Source organism: Ipomoea nil, unplaced genomic scaffold (genome assembly GCF_001879475.1).
Source record: "Ipomoea nil cultivar Tokyo-kokei standard unplaced genomic scaffold, Asagao_1.1 scaffold1720, whole genome shotgun sequence".
NCBI lineage: Eukaryota > Viridiplantae > Streptophyta > Magnoliopsida > Solanales > Convolvulaceae > Ipomoea > Ipomoea nil.
The window spans coordinates 399,317-421,189 of record NW_017618148.1 but is presented as its reverse complement, the minus strand read 5'-3'; the positions used below and the strand labels follow the sequence as shown (position 1 = coordinate 421,189).

At 33.7% G+C, this 21,873-nt stretch overlaps 1 protein-coding gene across 1 annotated transcript; it reads right to left on the bottom strand.

Moving 5' to 3' along the window:
* Positions 1-1,884: 1,884 nt before the first annotated feature.
* On the bottom strand, positions 1,885-18,403 carry LOC109191785 (exocyst complex component SEC10). Its single transcript, XM_019342449.1, has 26 exons — positions 18,200-18,403; positions 18,029-18,065; positions 15,487-15,582; positions 15,118-15,375; positions 14,957-15,031; positions 14,541-14,642; positions 14,321-14,371; positions 13,643-13,748; positions 12,137-12,256; positions 11,466-11,557; positions 10,002-10,167; positions 9,845-9,921; positions 9,444-9,542; positions 9,274-9,364; positions 8,432-8,517; positions 8,099-8,272; positions 6,909-6,962; positions 6,325-6,453; positions 6,122-6,214; positions 5,849-5,995; positions 5,560-5,657; positions 5,307-5,391; positions 4,722-4,780; positions 3,206-3,304; positions 3,040-3,123; positions 1,885-2,221 (listed from the first exon to the last, which is right to left on the bottom strand). The coding sequence occupies exons 3-26, from the start codon at positions 15,580-15,582 to the stop codon at positions 2,152-2,154; spliced, it is 2,511 nt and encodes an 836-aa protein (XP_019197994.1). The 5' UTR covers positions 18,029-18,065; positions 18,200-18,403; the 3' UTR covers positions 1,885-2,151.
* Between the last annotated feature and the right edge of the window lie 3,470 nt (positions 18,404-21,873).

Below are 21,873 nucleotides of genomic sequence, written 5' to 3'. Positions count from 1 at the left end.
TTTATTTTATTTATCTATCTGGCCCTTTTTTCTTTTTCTTTTTCTCTCTTTTTTCTTGCGCTCCTCTCTTTCCCTTTTTTCTTGTCCTCCTCTCTTTTTCCTAATGACACTTTAAAATCGTGAAAAATATGGAACTGATAAGGATGCTCTTAGAGAATGGTGTGTTAACACGCCCTAAGGTAGGTGTGTTTGTTTTATTTTAAAAAAAAAAATTATGTATTTGTGTATTTCCTATTACATGTTGCATATAAAAATATTATATTATTAAGTAATCATTATGGTAATTATTTATGGCATTAATGAATATAAACAAAAAAAAAATGGAACAAAACAAACAATATATATATATATATATATATATATATATATATATATATATATATATATATATATATATATATATATATATATATATATGGAACAAAAAAAAAAAAAAAACAAAACAAAACAAAACAAAAAAACCAAATAAATGAAAAAAAGGCAAAACAGTAAACAAAAAAAAAAAACAAAAAAAAACATACCACCGCTGACAACAGTTTTCTTTAACACCAAAAAAAAAAAAATTAAAGAAGAGACAAATTTTTGGGAGAAGAAGAAGAAGATAGAAATTTTAGGGAGAAAACAAGATTGAGAGAGAGAATGAACCAAATCGGCAGCTAAGTGGGTGAAAGACTGAAAGGTAAAAAAGAAGGGTTAAAATTAAGGTTTAGGTATTTATAGTAGAATTAAATAGTATATACGATCAACATTGTATTTATGCATGGATAACCATATAAATATTAATGAATATTAAATTGAGTGAAAAAAAAAAGAGTAATTTTTGAAAACACCTTCGGCAGAGGCGTGTTTACTTTCAAACACCCCTCCACAGAAGTAATTTTTCCCATTCACGTCTCCCATTTTATTCTTTCCTTGTTTTGGGTCTGGTGCACATCAAAGTCTTGATCAGAGAATGCACCCACCCATAAAATGAGTACAAACAATGCGGTTGGGCAAAATGGTTAGCGTGTTAAACAGTACTAGGAAACAGGGTATAATTACAAGATTGCAACTGCCCTTTCTTTTAGAATCTGAGCTAATTTTGCGGCTTACCACTCAGTTGCAGTTTGTTAGTAAATAGTGTAAGCTAGGTAGGAGATGTTGAAGAAGTATATTATTAAATTTCTTCTTTTTTTTTTTTTTTTACTTTTCCCTTCTATTCTCTCTTCTAACTCTCATTCAGTCATTCTCAATGAAATTGGTATCAAAGGTCACATATCCTCAAAATCAATGGCGTTTTCCAATCATGAAATTGGTATCAAAGGTCACATCTCATATTGCATATCGGTCTCAATATGAAGAAATTGTGAAATCGTTTTGAAACGATGAAGGCCAACCTAGGGGATGAGCATGAGGTAAGCATCTTCAACACTTGTAATTGCTTTGATACTAATAAGGTGCAAACAGAAGAAAAAACATTTGTTGAAATTAATGATGAGATTGATCATATTGTCTCTGAGCTAAAAATCTTGTGGTCAAGCAGCATAACTGTGGCTCTCCCGAATCTCGGTCACACGTTTAAACCCCGGTAGGGGCTAGGTTGAGTATGTACATATACTACATTGTATCTCGGTCACAGGTTTAAACCCCAGTGGGGACTAGGTTGAGTATGTACAGATACTACATTGTAACAGAGTCAAATAGTACTAATATATATATATATATATATATATATATATAGCCTGTGAGATGAAATATATGAATTTTGAGCAAGATAATTTCTTGTTGGGAAATAATGAAAATTTTGGCTCAAAAGATGGGGGTGTGAATTACGTGTCAGGGGAAGTCTTGATGAAAGTTTAGCTAGCATGCTAGTGTCTGAATCCTTAAACTCAACACCTTTGGTTTCCAGAAAAATAAAAAACAATCATATACCGACCTTCCTTTTGTCTAATGTTGTAATCCTCTCAACTTACAGAAACTGTCAAATCATCACTTGCAAAATGCCCAATGCATTCAGTACTAGGTACAAACATAACAACATTGTGAGCCAATCATCACTTGCAAAATGCCCAATGCATTCAGTACTAGGTACAAACATAACAACATTGTGAGCCGAAGCAGTCTTTAGAGTTACATTGCCTCTACACACATATCGCTTAGTATCGAGTTCTAGCCAAACAAGGAGCTAAATCTAGATGCAAGTTTTGCACTTTTGTAGTCATCCCGAAGCTCAATGAACCTATATTTACACCCAACAATGGTTATCTTGTTAAAAGGATTTTGGGAGAAGAAAACACAAACAATGTAAAGCACTATAAAAAAAAAAACAAAAGAGTTAATATGAAAGCCACCTTTTAATGACATTGCAATATTTGGTTTGTGGACATATTGGGCTATTCATGGTTAAAGATATGTATGTTTTTCCCATGGTCTCTAGAAGCATTAGCAGTGGGGCAACGCTAAAGTTCAAATACAATTTATTATTTTCATCTTTTTTAAACACTGCTAATTACTTATCTATTTATTGATCTATTTTATATAGAATTATAGATAGATAAATTATGAACAGATATAATTTCTGAAAAGTTGGATTGGAGATTTTACTGTGCATGTCAACTTTACACCATTAATAAAACCTATAAAGATGGGGAGGAAATTATAAGCAAGTTATGCTGGGGTAATTTAACAAGAATTGGAGGATAATTTTTTTTTATTTTTTTTAAATACTACATATGAATAAGTAGGTAAACATGTTTGCTTAGTGGGGACCCGACCCCCACTAAAATGTGCACCCACCCACCCCAGGTCCTCCCTCATAATTTGTAGTGTAGGAAATGATAAAAATATATAATTGGTCATAAGCATTGTCAACACTTCTAGTATATCTACGGTTAGTCAAAATGGTTCCTTTAGAAATGCATAGCTAAAAGGTCTCAAAAAAATCACACACACGCAAGTAGACATGCTCATGAAAGACATAATTTTCATGTTAAGACTTGGAGAAAGCATTGTTCAGTTAATGCTGGGAAGATAAAGATAGTGTCAACGTCAAAATACCTCTGCGCATCTTTCCTAATACTTGGGGTTCCCTCAAACAGAGAGGAAAGGCTTTCAGGAGCAACAATAAAGACATTTGCCATGCTGAAATCAAGAGCCAAGACAATGACTTAGAGGAATGTAGTAAGTAAAAGGGCTAAGCTTTTCAAAAACAATGTCTACTCACATGCCCAGCAATTCAAATTTCTCATCAACTGAGGGGGCATTGAAACTACGAACAAACTCTCCATACTCAGTTATATCACGCTTCAAGCGGAGTCCTCCACTGCAAAGTTAATAAAAATATTACTCCACTTAGAATAAGAGGTAAGAATTGCATATTTTTCATGAATAAATAATCAAATATACATCTCAAGTGTATTGGTATTTCTAGTTTACAAACATGTAGACACCATTGAGAACAAAAAGGGGTGACTAGAACATGTGAAGGGTAATTTGTTATAGGCTATGCAACAACACTGCAGCAAAAAACAGCAATGGTGATTTCTAAAGAAAATCACTGGAAAGAAGTGATAGCCAATTCAAATTTGGTTCTCCCGGCCTGTCATTGAGCCTTATGGCTGCCCAGTTTGAATAAGTATTTTGAAAGATAAAGAACAATTTTGTCAAAATATATATGGTTTGAAGTTTGGAGATAGTTATAGAAAAAATTTTGCAAAGATGCTCAGTGCATGGATTTAATCATTTAATGCTCTTCTTCAAATCTTGTTCATATGATCATATCTCTCAAGATCAAAATGCTACTGTTGGATCCTTAATTTATTTTTTATACTTCAAATAGTGAAACCTTTTGGGATATCAGATTCCATAAAGGTATCAAGACTGGGAGTTGGACAACTTTCTTAGCTTCATGGAAACTAAATATTCCTCAGGGCCTAGAGCAGAGGCTGAGAACACATCAACAAGATTATTAGGTCACAGTCCAGCAATGAGATGTTCATCATCAAATCTGTCTACCAAGCTTTTTTAATTCATTGTCAAATCGTTCTACTAAGCTTTAATTAATGTTGAAGCATGCAATTTTCCATGGAAGCATATTTGGTTCCCAGGCTGCCCTCTAAAAGCTTCAATTTTTTGCTTGGAGGCTTCTATGGAAGCTATTCTTACTGGGGAAAACTTGAAAAGGAAGATCATTCATGTCAAATGGCTGCTATTTGTGTCTGAAAGAGGAAGAAATAGTAAACCATGTTGTGATTCACTCCAATGAACAACGAAATGTTGGAAATACTTGTTTTATGGTGGAGTTCAATGGGTCATGCCCTCTATGGTCAGTAAGTGCTAAAAGGCTTGAGTCTTAAAAGGAACAGAGAATTCAAGGAATGGAATCTGGCTCCTCTTTGTTTATGTTGGCTCATTCGGGTGACGAGGGAAGCCCGCAACCACTAACCCCTCCCGAGTGTGTGCACTGGGTAAACCCCACCTTGGGAAGAAAGAAAATGTGCTGCTTTGAAGGTCTACAACTTCTGTGGATAAACTCAACAATCTCTTACTTCAACAGACTTTATTCCTTTGGTTTCAAGTAAAGAAGCCCTTTAGTGCTCCTTCAGTGATTGATTCTTGGATAGGTTCAAGTTTATGTACTGTTTTCACTCTAAAAATCTTTGTGGTGGTACCCCCTTGGTGCCTTTTAGTATGATATTTTTACTCATTGAAAAATAAATAAAAAAAATCAGCACAATTACCTAGGATTGAAGGTAAACTTCTGCCAATGATTAAGCAACCCTTTGTGAAGGCGATTGCCCTGTAGACATGTGACATTATTAATTCCTGAATTATGGCACAAAAAGCACAGAAAAGAAAATATGAAGCAATTGCCAATGGGGTCAGCAGACTCAAACTACTGGACCTGAAGGCTATGTATAGAATAATGTAAGTATGTTTGCACACATATCACTGGTCCAACATTCCACAATTTAGTTTAAATATAACACAACATAGTTACGAAATAGTAAATCCCCCCAACATGCATATCAGAACTGCTATTCGTATTCGCACAAGTACAACAGTAGCTTAATCAAGTCAAGGTCGGCTCCGAACTTTCTGGCACAGATGTATGAATACAAGGCAGCACATATCTTACATTAGCAATATAAACTAAGATTGGGCTTCTGCACATGGGCCAAACCACACTAAAAGATTGAATCCAACCAATTAGTAGTCTAACTTATGGCCTTATAAACCCATATATTCTCTCTTATTTTATCAATGTGGGACTCTTAACAGCAGACATCAAAAACATTTTAAAGCACCAGAAAGAAAAGATATACCAGTTCAGTGAGGAAAGCTTGTTTATTTAGCCCATCAAGCCCAGTAAATGCAGATTCAAGCACTCGGGATAGGTATGCAACAACTCTGGTCAAGGAAAAAATAATAAATATACCAGAAAATATTCAAAAGCCATGTATTATGTCTAAGGATGCATACTTGTATAGAAACCTATACATTTATACCATTACCAATAAATCAATAATCTTAAAATAAATGATAAACTCAATATACTTTCATGCTATTATGACTAACCTTGTACAGGCAGTTGTTGGTCGATGATCTGGGCCAATGCCATCATCAGGTGACCGAAAATCTGTTGTCTTTTGTTCTGTTGATAGCAAACGTTCCACCTGAAATGTTTTAAAGAGAGTTGCATTATTTTTTAATGAAAGAAACAAATCATGCTGTGCCATTGAGGAAAGATGATCTAAGATATAGCCACATGGACAACAATCTTGGATAAATCATTGCTTTCATAAACAAAAAGTTTATAATGAGATAAATTTGAGAAACTCCAAAATAAAAATTCTGAAGCACAGACCTCAGCCATAACAGTTTCAATGCATTGTTGAAGCCCCTTATAAGCAGCACCTTCCGCACTGGACATTGCCTTTGCCATTTCTTCACATGAAGCAGCATGGGCACCATCCACAGGTAACAAAAGCCGGGAAATAGAGTTGGCAAAAAACTACAGAAAAAAAAAAAAAGTTAATTGCAGTTAAAAACTGAAACAAATAACAAAAGACACTCTCCAGCTGCCAATCTATCATGGTAAACACTGAACTACTGAGCATGTCAGACATAGCAAACTAACTTGCTGAACAATAGCCACGCTGCTTCCACAACGTTGAACAGCCACCATGAAAGATTTGAAACTGCTTTCACCAGCAGCAGCTGCTGCTTCCGCCTGCATATCACCAATCATATCATAACTCAGTCAGCTGAAGGTGAAATTTCTCTAAAAAGTATTTCTTGGGCAATTCAAACTGCATTAAATGCAAAGGATAATGTAATTACAGCAGAAGCAGCTGCTGCAGCAACCCTTCGACTAACACTTGTTCCCAACACAAATCTTTCCCTTAAAGCTGCAGCTTCAGTAAGGCTATCCCTGGCTCTCTCAAGGCCTTCTGTAACATATAGACTAACCTGCAAAATTATTTTAAAAAAAGAAAAAAAAAAAAAAAAAAAAAAAAAAAAAAGAGGGGCAATAAGGAGCAAGAAAGGCCACAAACAATGAACTTGATATAATAGAAACTAAAATAAAAAAATAAAAGCAAACAGTAATTCTTAGGGACAAACTGTATTATTAATCTCATGCATTCCAGAAAATGGTCACTGGTATTTTTTTAAAGATTTATAAAAGATATCTAGGGTGGAAAGTGCAAAAAAGCTATGCAAAAGAAAATTACTTTGCAAAGTTGGGCAGACTGAAAATAAATCCTAAGATGTATTAGTTCATAAATTAGTCTTTAACAGTTTAACCTTCCACAAAATTCCTATTCAATGTCTATAAATATTTTTCAACAGAATATTATTAGGTAGTAAGCATGTCCATAAGCAGAAACAAACTTCAAACATGAGAAGGTAATCAGCAATCTTACTTGATCTAGAAGGCAGGTGAAAACAGCTCTAACATTGGCAGCAAGCATCGCAGGCTGTAACAAGTCACAATCACTAAGTAAACCAGTACTAAATTCTGCTATTGATTAAAACCAAGGCATCAGAATAAATCAATAACCCATTACTCTTAGCAGAAACCAGTTGCCATATTTGGCAAAAGCAAATTGTGAGAAAGATTGCTCTTAAACTGACCAATCATGCACCAAGATTTATAATGCTCTCTTTATACTGGTATGGGTGATTAGCATGCAACATTAAAAAAGAGTAGCCTGAAGATGTAATAAGTGAGCAGGATAATCAAAATTAAGAAATGTGTTAGAAAGCACATGATCTCCAAGTATGGTTTTTGCCACAGTTGATTCTGCAAGAAGTATGCAAATAGAGGCCATGTTCTGATCCTTAGAGAGAACTTGAAGTGTTAATAGTATATATAATACAAGAGTTATGAAGCTTGAAATGACCAGGAAAAACATGCTAGTGTCATCATCCATAAGAACATTTTATGAACAATGCCCATCATTAGAAACATCAAAAAACTAATTTGACTTTACCATAACCAGATGTGCAATATCTCCCACCTACCCACCAAACACAACAAAAGTTGTCTGTGGTATTCCTCCAAGAAAAAAAGAACTTATCAGTTAACACTAAAGAATCTACAGTTCTACACCTTACTGTAGCAAAACAATAAGTCAAGGAACCATCCATATGGTAATATCATTGCAAGAGAAGTTTCTGAACATGCCAATGGAACACCTTAGGAGGAAAAAAAAAAAAAAAAAAACAATAAAAAAAAACTGCCCCTCCCCCTCGCTTAAATGAAAAAACAAAGAAGAAAATCTCTAGAATGTTCAGATGTATAGTCCTCCTAAAGTATTTTCACTTTTCATAATAGTTGTGACTTGAATTGTATGACCTAAACCTATCCTGCTTATCTAACCGAGCCAAAGGACCAAATGCCCACTAACAGAGGAAGCTTGAATTCCATACCACTGACAGTTAACTATGGCAAATTAAAACTAATGCAATACAAAGGTACAGTCCACTATTCCACCTATGATAATGCAACCCCTAGCTAATATGAAGTAAGGTCAGACTTAAAACATCTCAAAGAGAACATAGGGCTATCTAATTGTCCCTATTGAAATATTGCCCCAGGTTACATACATACCTGTGGTGAAAACAAGGTGCATCTAGATACTGCTTCTTCATTCCAACGCACAAACTCTGTTACTGCTGCAACAGAAATCTGCTGGAGAGACGATGCAACTGAAGCACCCTTTGACCGTCCAATTGTCCCAGATGACTCCGAAGACTGCTGGCTTTCAGCACGCAGTTCCTCCATCTGCAGGATACAGATGAAATGCACAATAACTAGTTTTAATGATTAGTAAGAATGAAAGGACTCTGCAAAAGTCCCAAGTACTGGTGAAGGAGGGTAGTTGATATGTTGACAGCCAAAAAAAATTCTATTGCATTTTTATAAGGATTCTATGCTCCAAACCTTAGCTTTGTAAAGTTGTCTGAGAGAGGCTTGCTCACACTCAATATAACTATCTTTGTGGGGAAGGAACAGAGATTCTGTCAGGCCTATACCAAGAAAAAAAAAAAAGAACAAAAAGTATTTACTTCAATACAAAATAACATATAGAAAGGTAAATTAGGTAATAAAGCTAAATGCCTACATTCTAAGACTCCTTTTTCTTTTTCTTTTTTCTTTTTTTTTTTTTTTCTTTTTCATACATTGCATTCTAGGATTAAGTTATGCTTCAGTTCGAGAACGTAGAGATGCTTCTTTAGTAAAAATGACTTCTATTCTTTAAAGGATATCCGTCTGCCCAATTTTTAAGTTCAAATGTTTCAGTCATGTGTGATATTATGTTAACAGAAGAGACACAACGAAGTAGTAATAAAGATATACAGATTGTGATCAATTGGTTCTATTAAAGAGATAAAAGACAAAAATAGCATATGAGATGTGCATTAACTCCCACAAAAAAAAAATCTTCTAGAAGTGAATAAAATGTAGAAATACCGAATACGTAATATATTCCTGCTCACGAATGGACAAAAAGGGGATTCTAGACCTCTCTTTGTTCTCTTTTTTTTTGCTAACCAAGTAACCAACCAAATACAAATTTATGAATTTCCCTTTTATTGTCTTCATTATTTTGCCGTTCATGACTTTGCACTGAAAACCCTAGGGGAACTGATGTTGCTAATCTTTGAAGGGTATTCAAGTTTATTAGCATTTCTATCAAATTGCACGTCTGTGTGTGTACACACACATGAATATATATAGTGTCAAGTGTGTAACCCAGTATTTTCAGTTTTTAAACTTTCTACCTTCAACATCCAAGTCACCACACCCAACACCACGTAAATCTCTAGCAAGTTCCTGTGTCTTTTCATATGCCACAGCCAATAACCTGAGATACTGAAAACAACAGAGACTAAAAGGATCAACATCAAAGCCCATTACTTAATCTGCAAATAAGGACTTTAAAGAAACTCACCAGTATAAGACCACCTTCTTCCATAGGAGGTGGATTAAGAAGAGATGGTTTTACCAAGAATTTCTCTAGAAGTTTTGGAACTCGATCCTCCAAAACACGCTGCACACAAAGCCCAATCACTTATGTCATAACTATAATAGTACACATTCATGATGCCTGAATTTTCAACTTTTACTAGCACAATATACATTTGAGATAGAAATACAGACAATATGAGTAAAGCAGAATTGACATTTCTCAAGCTATGCACATTTAAAAATCAGTAGCTTTGTTTTATGTTATGATTGGTATATGAGTATACCCTATTTGTTTGATATATATATATATATATATATATATATATATATATATATATATATATATATATATATATATGAAAATAATTATTCAAGTAGCTATACCTGGACCAGTATTGACATAACATCATTTGAAGAGGGAAATACTGCCATTATAGTGGCTGCTTCTTTTCTTACAGTGTCTGAAAGTAAATTATACTGTGTAAATGAGGACGCTAAAAAAGAGAAACATGTTCACCATATTAAATGCCTCTTTTCAAACCTGTGATATCTTTATAGACTGTAGAAAGACCACGGGCAATGTTGCTAGGGCTAGGTTGGGCCTCTTGATCACCAAGAACCAATTTAGCATCTGCATTCATCACCTCTACATCAAACATGGGACGTAAACCCACATAGTGTTGCATAGCGCTGGTACCCCTGTTAAACTGCTTTCCAAAAGCAATGCATAAGGAAAGAGAATATTATACAGATTTTCTTTTGGTTTTAGTATCACTTTCATGAAGGGAAAAATCATGGAAAGAGATTCAAATTAAGTGCCTAAAAATCTAAAATTAAATATTTGCATTGATATATTATACTTTGTGCTTTCTTCATTGTACCTTGTTATAATCTAAGATTGGGTCAAGGTCATTCAATTGGGCTATAACACACATGGGAACCACACTAAAGATCGAATCCAATCAATTAGCTAGTCTAACCCATAGCACCCATATGTTCTCTCTTATATTTTCAATGTGGGACTCGTAACATACCTCTTACATTTATTTTCCAAATTTACCCCTTTATCTTTATGAAAATTACTTAATTCTCTTAACATTTGCTACAAAAGTTAAAGAATGGTTATCAATTTAATGCAGTCTTTCTTTTTCTTTTTTTTTTTCATTTTACGTTAATGAGAATGATTATCAATTTAATGCAGTACTTTTTTTCCTTTAACATTAATGACTTCTAATGGGGAAAAAAAATATTATATTCTCCATAATTGCAGTTATAATAGTATATTTACATTCCAAAGAATTTCAAAAACAATATTGATTGAAATTCTTAGCAAATATGATATATCTATATTCCAACTTGTAGGATATGAAAATATTGGTTGAATTTTTTTTTTAATGTAAGACTAAATTTTGGTAAACTAAGATGAATGATGCATGATAGAATTCATTTTTACTTGTACCTATTGATACAACTGTGTGATATTAAACATAAATCATTACAAGTTCTTATGATAGCTATTACATATCACTTTTGGAAAATAAAAATGTTCAATGAATAAAGATAATCATACGTAGTACAAAACACTTTGATCTATATAAAAAATATTATTTCAATTATAGATAAAATTCAACATATTTTTGTAAGTCCGTGTAAGAAAATTTGTCTCTTATTATTAAAGGTGTATCCTATAATTCCATCTATAATTTCACATTTATTTTGACCATATACTTTTGCTACTTTTTTTATCCATTGGGCAAATTTTATCCGCACATTGTGCGTACATATAACTAGTTTCATATAATGAGTTTAAAAAGAAAAAAAAAATTAAAAGTAGTCCCAATCTTTTAAACATTTCTATCTTTATAAAATTATAATGCATCAAAACTCTGGTAATGTTCTCATCCCTCAGTGATGTTTTCCCCCAAACATTTGGGATCTCAAATGGATTTTATTTTTGCACTAGTACAGTATCACAGTCAAAGTAGTGTACTCTTGAATAATTTACCTTTGACAAAATTTTAGCACATTCTGCCATCGTAGACAACTCCCGCCTTTGTGATGCTGCATCAAATCGGGATAGCAATCTGTTTTCCAACTCTACATAACATCAAACAGAAGAAAAGTGACCATTCACCACTAAGTATAGGTGGTATGACTGGGATGGAATGAACAAAAGTTCATAACTTGTGTTAATACTTTCAATACATTTTACTATGGAGTAAAATAAATCTAACTGTACTATTAAAATTCTCTAAACTACTGATCAGTCTGATCTCCCCTCAATAAAAACCCTTTCATTACGGCTATAAACCCAGTCAGCAGAGGAGCAATCCGACATTTTACAGTGTTATAGGTGCATTCCTTCTCCATATAGAAATTAATCATAGTATATTTCCTTAGATAAACCAGAGTCTCCTTTGATGTTATTGTGATACTTCGTTTGCAGTGAATTTATTTCATTTTATTCAGTATAATAATGGCATGAGCTGAATCAAATGCATTTAAGTGTCATCTGGAACATTTGAATCATGAGTTCCTCTCAGGTTAGCCTGAAGGTTACTAGCTAGTCAATAGAGAACAATGGTCAATATATAGTAATTGATGCTAATCTTTTAGAGCATCAGAAAAAGCTGTCCTAGTAGCATGAACACTGAAAGTAGTAAGACATTAATGCACCATTGCAGTATTCTTGGAGGTTAGCAACGGCAACCTCCAACCCTCTGCTTGCTGTAGCATTCCCAACCACTGATGGGGCAGTTATACTTTGTCTTCCAATATCTTCCTCAGCAAATGATCCTAAATAAAATATATAGAAATTATTTTAAGTTTTTAAAGAATATACATTATTTAATGTACCCAAAACTGTAGGAAAGAGGTGGGGATAGAATAATAATGCTTTTTTGCTGCAAAACTAGAAAATAAAAGAGCAACAATCAAAGAAAAATAAGGAGCAACAATTACATAAAAGACAAATGAAGAGAGAGAGAGAGAAGAATCAGAAGATAATATCAAAATTTCAGATGCCATGGAGAACTAATAATATTTTGTACGTAGTATCTTTTTTATTTTTCAATAAAAAATCATTATTATTAACTAAGACAAAACAGTGTGAGAGAGACAATCTAAAGAGAACAAGGAGTACTCTGATGAAAAATTTAAGAAACAAAAGAAAATAGCTGAAAAGTGTCCGTCCCTTAACACTTGAGCAGCTATAGCCCATAAATATGCCTGCAAAGTCACTCTAATGGTAGGACCTTTAAGCCTTGTTATGGTAAATGCCTAAAAAGGTTCATTTGCAACCCAATCAAGCAGGTCATTTCTAAAGGATGGGATAGAGTAAGTCAAAATGGATCAGATAAAATCCAAACAATCATCCCTTAATTTTTTGTTTCATTATATCATGTTCCTAATTATCTTCTAACTTTAGTCTTCCTAACAATAAAATTTAAATGAAAAATATGAACTATTGAAAGTGGATCAAAAGAACCTGCCCTCCAACCCTTAGTTGGGAATTGGGAGGGTTTAGAAATAGCCCCTATTTTCATCAATCCATAGTTTACTTGCTGGTACTTAACCCACCATGCATGTTTAATTTACTAATGTTATCCAGTAAAAAAAATTACCATGCCTGTTTAATATGTCTAATGTTATCTACTAAAAAAAATTCTCTCCTAGACAATTCATTGAAACAGTTCTTCCATGAAAGAATCTAGCTTTCTGCTCTAACCAAATACAACAAGTGATAGCAAACATGTTACACAACATTTCTCCCTCAGCACTCCTCACTGAGCATGAAACATAACCACATATTTGCTCCATTTGGAAGGATCACATACTGAAAACACTAATGGGCCATTGAGACTTCCAGAAGGCAATCTGTAGAACAAATTTAGCCATGAAAGGTTACATCTTTCTTCATGTATATCTCTTCGTGTTGGCAGATAAGCAGAAAATTACTTCCTCCATACCATACTCAATGTGCTTTACTAATTTTAGAGCCATACAAAAGTGATGTCTAAAAAATATTGGTGTACAAAATAGGATGAGGGAGTAATAAAGAAAAATATTTACTTCAGAATTCTGCCTGAAATATGATTATCATACACAATTCTACCAGAAACAAGCATAGCCAAAAGAAGAGGTTTTTCATTTAAGACCACCAAGGAAATATGATGATCTTACTCAATTTCTGTGCAATTGAAGCAGCCTCAGCAACACGACTATCATCAGAGAACAAAGGAGAAAGTTCCATCAGATCTCCAGGACTACCATTGAATTCCATCAGGTACTATACCATGAAATAAACAATCACCATCAGTGTCATGTCCCCCGACTCCCCTCCCCCCTAAATGGACACACACACACGACAAAGAGTAGCTGATCAGCATGTTCAATAAATAACTTGGGGGCGTTTGGTTCAAATATGAGAATTGGAAGCAAAAATTTAGGAATGGAAATGGGTGTTAGCAAAAGTAACCTGTTTGTTTGGTAGTAAACTTCATTACAGAAATTGTTGTTTGGATATACACAGCCTTAGGATCAGAACCAAAGTTATAAAAGTAAAAAAATAAAAATAAAAAATAAAAAATCCATAATAATAATAACAGTAATATCAGTAATTACAATATTACAATAATAATAATAATAACAACAATGAACAAAAATCATAATAATAATAGTTGAGGGAAAGGAATGGGAATGAAACACATGGTTGGAGGGAGAATGGGAAACCCCATTTTCTCCATTCTACAATTCCCATTCCTGGAGCCAAAATTCCTTTATTAAACATCTCAATCACTTTCATTCCCATTCATAGCTTGAAAGTAGTGAACCAAACACCCCCTAATGAATCAAAATTACCTTAATGAGGTCTATGGTTTGACTAGCATTTTCACGCTGCGCATCTGCACTCTGAACAAAAAATATAGAATGCACAATTATGAATAAAATAGCATCACAAAAGAAAACACTGTTAAAAAACTGTGATAAGCAAATCAAGTGACAATGAAATCTTATAATAGAAACACCCTTATGCCTGCAGTGCAAAAACTGTGTACTAAACAAGTAAACTGATCTTTACCTGCAAATGATCTCCTATTTTGGCAGCAGTTTGACCCACACTAGATATACGAGAATCCAGACGCGCAAAGCTATCAAACAAGCCATCCACACCCTTCTCTAGCTGCATATAATAATACATAATCAGATGTAGGAAAACGAGAGTGATACATTTGCCAATGTCATCTTATGATAGAAGCCAAGAATCAACAGATAAAAGAGATGAATGAAAGCAGACCAAATCAGTGTTCTTCCAGTTATAAATAAATATATTGGGTAAATAAGATAAAGCTAATTAAATTAAAAGTTTCAAGGAGGTATCAAGTATCAATTTCACGGCATGAAAACAACAACCAAACTGGGGAGGCTTCAAAAAGTCTATACAAGTTATAGCATCTCATTTGTTTGCAACCACAAAATAATGAACAAAAGTCTAACCTCAGTAATTGTCTTCCGGTGCTTTGAGTCTTGTACTGCAACTTCTTTCTTGAGATTGTTTAGTTTACCATCAATCTTTATGTCCAAGATAGCAGCATCAAAAGAGAAGTTAAAGTAGATAATATAAACTCTCCCAATCAAGCAAATGATCTTTTATGTACCTCTTTTCTGAGATCAATCAATTGCGTACAAGAATTCTTGAATAGATCTAGTAAAGCATCAACTTCAGGAAACAGGGCATTTAGTTGCCCATGTGCTGATTTTCCTGCATCAGGTGGCATCCGCAGATTCCCATTTGGTACTGAATCATTTCCAGAAATGGTGATGTGCCCTTCCGATGAAGCTGTTTCTTCATCTTGATAAGAAGGCAAGAGTTCATTCACCAAGCTTCCAAATAATGCATCAAAAGAAAAGTCCCCCTGAATGGTGAAATGAAGCATGTTGCTAATAATTATTTGCTATCCACTGGAAACTAAATTGAACAAGTCAACAACTTAAATACTCTCGTTAGTTAATGTCTGAAACATTACCTTAAAGTCATCTATGTCTAGAACAAGCGGGCATGAGTCGGTAGACAAAGATTTTGATAATCTGTCAATTTTTGTTCCATCTATACTCTCTTTCATCTAATCCATATAAAATACAAGAGAAGCAGAAGTTAAAATCCATTAGTATCATTCAAGCCAACTCAGGACTCAGGAGAAAAGATTTTGAAAAAATCCAAGCTGTAAAGGTTATAACGTAATATTAGAGCACCATTTTGGAGAAATTTTTACATATGAAAGAACTAATTATCAATGGACATCTACACAGGCATATACAGGCACATATATACATACAATTTTATTTATTTTTTGAAGATGTGTGGCATTCAAGCCTCATGGACAACGAATCCACAAGTGTATGCCAAGCACCTCTTCAACATATACCAAGTAGACATCCTGACCATGTATCAAAGCAGGCACGGTCACACGAATTTGAAACCCAGACTAGGCCTACAAGTCAACACTAGCTTATCAGCAGGTCAACCCCTTACGGTTCATGCATAGATTAACCATGGCCAGAAATTACTCCATGAAAAAATATGCATAATTACATATCCACTACATAATTCATAATTTGAAGAAACCCCTCATTGATATCATAGGCATTTGTGTCAACCTGGGACTCGAAAAAATTCATAGATGTTACACAATGGTAGTTATTGTAGAGAAATAGTGCAATAGATTATACATCTTGAAGGAATTTGTTGAATATTTAATATCTCTTGTAATTAGAAAATTTCCTCTCTTTTTTCACATGTAGATAGATTCTTCGCTATGTAAATATACAACTGACACATTTTTCAGTTTTTCTGGTGAACTTACTTTTCTGTTCTTGAGTTGGTATCAAAGTCGTTCTAGTTAGAATCACTACCACATGTCATTGAAAACCAAGGAATTCTCTTCCAAGTATTCAAGGTTTCTTTTTGAAAGAGTCACCTCCAACTGCTTCTACTCAAGAGATAAAGTTAGATCTTGTAAGCCATGCCATCATTATGCTCTCTGAAACGCCACCAATCATTATTGTGCATTTATCCCATGTGCCATCACTTGTGTGTCCAACAAACCACAACTATCACCTCACATCTCATGCATTAACTTCCATAACTCTTTTCCAGTTTGATCTAACCCTCATTTGGAGATTAACAGTCTGTCTTCTAAGGCAACAATTTTGCTGTTTAAACAACTTATAAATTACTTGAACTCCTTGTGATGGAAATTGGCAGAGGATAAAAATGGCAGATCGATGAGCAAGAGGGGACACACTCAAGGCAGTGGGTTTTAACAGAGGTTTTGGCAGCAAACTAAAAGACGACGGTGATGATAATGATATGTGTGTGTGTGTGTATTTGATAAGTAACTGAAAGGATGATGATAAAGAAGTAAGTTTGTGCATTCATAAGAGAAGATGGTGATAAAGTGAATGCAGTTGCAAATGTATTCCATCTTGCTCTTTCTTGTTTATAGAAGAAAAGAGAGAAGGGGAGGGGGGAAAGATTTTACTAATGTTTCTTCATCTCTTAAACGTCACTTGAGATAGAGGCATGCACTCTTTGCTTTGGCCTACATATCCAGCACCCATCATATTTTAGTGTGATGTTTCAGATTTAGAATTCAATGAGATTTTGCATTCTAGGAATGCCATTGAAGTGAACACAGGGAATATGGGACTGGGAAGCATTCTCCGGGACTGCGAAGGACAGTTTGTAGCTGCGCTGCAGATCAAGTGGAGAGGATCTTATACTCCTAAACTTGCTGAAGCCATTGGAATCAGAGAGGCCCTAAAGTGGATAAAATCATTCAATGTTCAAGCTATCCTTGTGGAGTCAGATGCTCTTTTAGTCATTCAAGGGCTTAGTAATTTCTACTGTAATTCCTCTTTTGATCTTTTAGCTGAAGATATTAGGAAATTAGCTGATGATTTTCAATCTATTAGCTTTTTGTTTGCTAAGCGGTCCGCGAACAAGGCTGCCCATTTGCTAGCTAGGGAAGCCCTGTTCATTGACGATCGTCAGGAGTGGAGGGAAGACCCGCCGGAACTCCCAAAAAAAAAAAGAATGAGAACATAAACTCGCGTTTTAATAATGCGAAAAAACAGATTTTGGTATAACACTGAAATAGTTGCATTTTGGTATATTGGTAAATATACATACTTTGAAATTTCCATAAGTTGTTACACCCATCTTGTTTCTCCTATGCGGGCTCTAATATCCTACACAAGCATTATGTCTTCTCTTCTTTTTTTTGTTCAGGCATTTACTAAATATCCTCAGAAACAGAGCCACAAATGATCAATCAGCCAATTTAGCAACTCTACCAGAAAAGAAATAAGTAACCAAAATATATAGCATACTATAACAACAACACAACAAATTGAACTCAAAACTATGAACATAAAAAACTAAAGTAACAACTGCTGAAAACCTCTAATTTCAAAACGCACACCGAGCCAGATATGAATCTATGATGTAATTCAGTCGACAAACAGATAAATCAAAAACAAAACAATAATAATTTATCAAGCCGGTACCTTGTTTAGTGATCAGACCCAGCTTCCTTAATTCAGTCTGGATTTCAAAAAATCAGAGATCATGATAGAAATATGAATAAATGTATGCGAGGAAAACTGACTACAAAACCTAAGCTTTGAAAGAGTGCACTGAGAATTGCATAAATGTAGAAAAGAAAATGAAGAACTGACCTGTTGGAGTGGTGAACTGGTGATCCAGAAGAAATGAAGAGCGCACCTGGGAAATTACGAAAAAGGGAGGAAGAGATTTGCAGGAGAAGGTGCCAAGAGATAGTTGTGCTTCGGTGAATTGGAGCTGGAAGCATATAGGGAGAAGATCTCAACGTTGTAAAAGATGTTTTTTCTTTTTTTTTTTTTTGTTGGGGGTGAACAAAATTTCAAGTCATTTTAGTCAAATCTTCTAAATAGGATAATTTCATACTCAGCACTAAATTCAATCCCATATGTAAGTTTTCAAAAGATTGCTTAGGTCTCAATTAGTCTCATCTTGTCTTATTTCATCTCATGGAGGTCACACACTAACGGGACGTTTGGTTGCAAAAAATGAATTAGTAAGAATTTAAATTCTAGTGTTTTGTTTGAAAGAGTATAATTATCGAAAAAAAAATTATGTAAAGTATGTTTTATTTTCTAGGTTTCCTGATAAATGCCCTAGGGTTGCTCCATTCCGAAATTATGGATATATCCTACTGTTTGAATACGAAAGGAAACCGCCTAGCGCCGTTACGGGCAATCCAAACGGTTTTTTTTTTTTTAATGAAACAGCGTCGTTTTGCAACCGCATGGTGCACACGGTTACACAACATAAGGATTGGTTAACCTTAGCTTGTTATTAACCGCCAACAAACGAAATTCTTAAGAGATGACTAAAGTGTGTAAAATCATTAAAGTCTAGAACTAAATAGAGTACAAAAAGTCATTTAAGATTAAATTGAGTAAAATCACTATAGCCGAGGACTATATATTGGGTATTAACTCAATTTCGATTACAAGAAACAACATTAAAATGCCTTGTTTTTCAATTCTATTTACTAGTAGTTGATTCTTCTTAAACATAATCATTGTTGTTTGCTCGTGGATTTATTGCTTCAATCTTTTTTTTAGAAATATTATTGACTCTATTATAATATAGTATCTGTTCTATACTTTTTTAAACTACTGCAGTCCAACTATTGATTCTACTTATTTTATTTATTTTTAATTTCATGGTTAGCATGTCACTCAAGGAAGCCAAGGCTACTATTACGATCTGAATTTCTTTGTCCTTCATGGTTAGCATGGCATGTTGCACGCATGCAATTGAAGTATTGAACACCAAGGTGAGTTTCACTTTGTTCAGAAATTATGACTTTGACAATTGTTTAAAAAAAGAGTTTTTTCCCAAAATGGTCCCTCGACTATTGCTTATTCTTAATTTTGCATTTCGACTTTTAATTGCACCCAATGTGGTCCCTTGACTTTTAAAAACTCCCCCAAATTGGTCCTCCGTTAGAAATTCCATCTATTGAGTGTTAAAATGAAGGGCATTTTCGTCCATTCACCTATTATATGCCTAATATACTCTGAAAAATAGTCGAGGGACCATTTTGGAAATAGTCGAGGGATCATTTTGAGAAAAACTCATTTATTTATTTCCATTTTTTAACACTATCAAATTAGAATTTCTATATATTTTTTTTTCTTACAAATATATTTAGTTAAAATCCATAATCAAATCTCAAAATTTTAAACGTTCTCTACAATTTTTTTCCTTTTGTCTAAACATACAAATTTTTCCCCTATCCCTATCAAGTTTTACAATAAATTTCGTAACACACACACACACACACATATATATATATATAATCATATAATCATATTAAAACTTCAGAAGACAATCAATCATTATGTATTACATTAAATATTATTTTTATAGTTAAAATAAAATTATTATTTTTTTACGTACTTTGGTAAACAAATTTAAATTTCAAATTTAAGTTTATTAACATTCATATATAAAATACAAACAAACTTCAAAATGACAAGAACTTGTAATATTGGTAAATGATGAGACTTTGGGTTTAGAATTGTTTGTTTTGTGCTAATTATTTTTGCATTTGGTTTATTTTACTTGTCCTTTAAGACATAAAATTGATAGCCATATATAGTTCTAGACTCTCTTTAGCATAATGTACTTCTGGGTAGATAGGCTTTTGGAAATGGTAGCTATGGTTTGTACTAACTTTGGAATGAAACTAATGGCCTTACAGACTAAGTTAAACCAACTTTCCAAAAATATTTTCTAAGATTTTGTCATTGACCGAGAAGTGACGCGTACTTCTCAGTTCGAAGAAGTGCCAGAGCATAGCGATTGATTGTAAAAATAATAATTTTATTTTCAAAAGGCATAGTGACCGAGAAGTGAAGAATACATTTTGGGTGTCATGGTAAAAATAAAATTTAATATGATACATAGTGATTGATTGTCTATTGAAGTTTGTGTGTGTGTGTGTGTGTGTGTGTGTGTGTGTGTGTTTACATAAAAAGTATATGAGTATTATATTTTTGAAATTTACAAAACTTATTGTAAAACTTGATAGGATTAAAGGAAAAGTTTGTATGTTTAGACAGAAGGAACTAATTAAATTTGTATAGAAAGTTTAAAATTTTGAGGTTTGATTGTGGATTTTAACTATATATATTTGTAAAAAAAAAAATGTATAGAAACTCTAATTTGATAGTCTTACAAAAATGAAAATAAACAAAAATGAAATAAATAAATGAGTTTTTCTCAAAATGATCCCTCGACTATTCCCAAAATGGTCCCTTGACTATTTTTCAGAGTATATTAGGCATATAATAGGTAAAAGGACGAAAATGCCCTTCATTTTAACACTCAATAGACGGAATTTCTAACGGAGGACCAATTTGGGGGAGTTTTTAAAAGTCAAGGGACCACATTGGGTGCAATTAAAAGTCAAAATGCAAAATTGAGAATGAGCAATAGTCGAGGGACCATTTTGGGAAAAAACTCTTTAAAAAAATGACTCTTTGACAATACCTTCTTTTATTTTATTTTTTTGGAAAACCAACAACCCTATAGTACTATATTAAAATAAGTTAAGAATAATACATGAACATGTTAATTCGTCGATCGATTTATGTGATGAACTACGCAAAAGATATACTAAACATGCATAAGGGATACACACATTAACCGAGCCTACATAAAGAGGTCCAACACCCTAGGGGTAATCAGGCCCGGCACTGGGCAAGGGTAGGTTGGGCCCTTGCCCAGAGCCCACGCTTGGAAGGGGCCCACCGCCATGTCCCCCGCAAATTATGCCGTGCAACCGAATGCACCTTGTAAGGTGCATACGGTTGCAAAATGGCGCCGTTTTGATTAAAAAAACGCGCGTCCCACTTAAAGAAGAAATCAGGTTCGATTCTCGGCAATAGCTTTTTTATATATCCAGAAATTCATAACTATATATCCAGAAATTCGTAACTATATATCCACAAATTCATAACTATATATCCACAGTGAATGAATGAAGTAAAAATCCACAATGAATGAACGAATGAAGTAAAAATTCACAATGAATGAATGAATGAAGTAAAAATCCACAATGAATAAACTAAATATCCACAATGAATGAACTAAATATCCACAATGATTGAACTAAATATCCACAATGAATGAACTAAATATCCATAAATTCATAACTATATATCCAGAAATTCATAACTATATATCCATAAATTCATAACTATATATCCACAGTGAATGAATAAAGTAAATATCTACAATGAATGAACTAAATATCCATAAATTCATAACTATATATCCACAAATTTATAACTAT

Coding starts and splice junctions, on each gene's coding strand:
- LOC109191785 (XM_019342449.1), bottom strand. CDS start 15,582: ATGAAAGAGAGTATAGATGGAACAAAAATTGACAGATTATCAAAATCT. Junction 5,996..6,121: donor GCGTGGCTATTGTTCAGCAA/GTTAGTTTGCTA, acceptor TTTTTTCTGTAG/TTTTTTGCCAACTCTATTTC. Junction 5,658..5,848: donor TTGAAACTGTTATGGCTGAG/GTCTGTGCTTCA, acceptor AAAACATTTCAG/GTGGAACGTTTGCTATCAAC.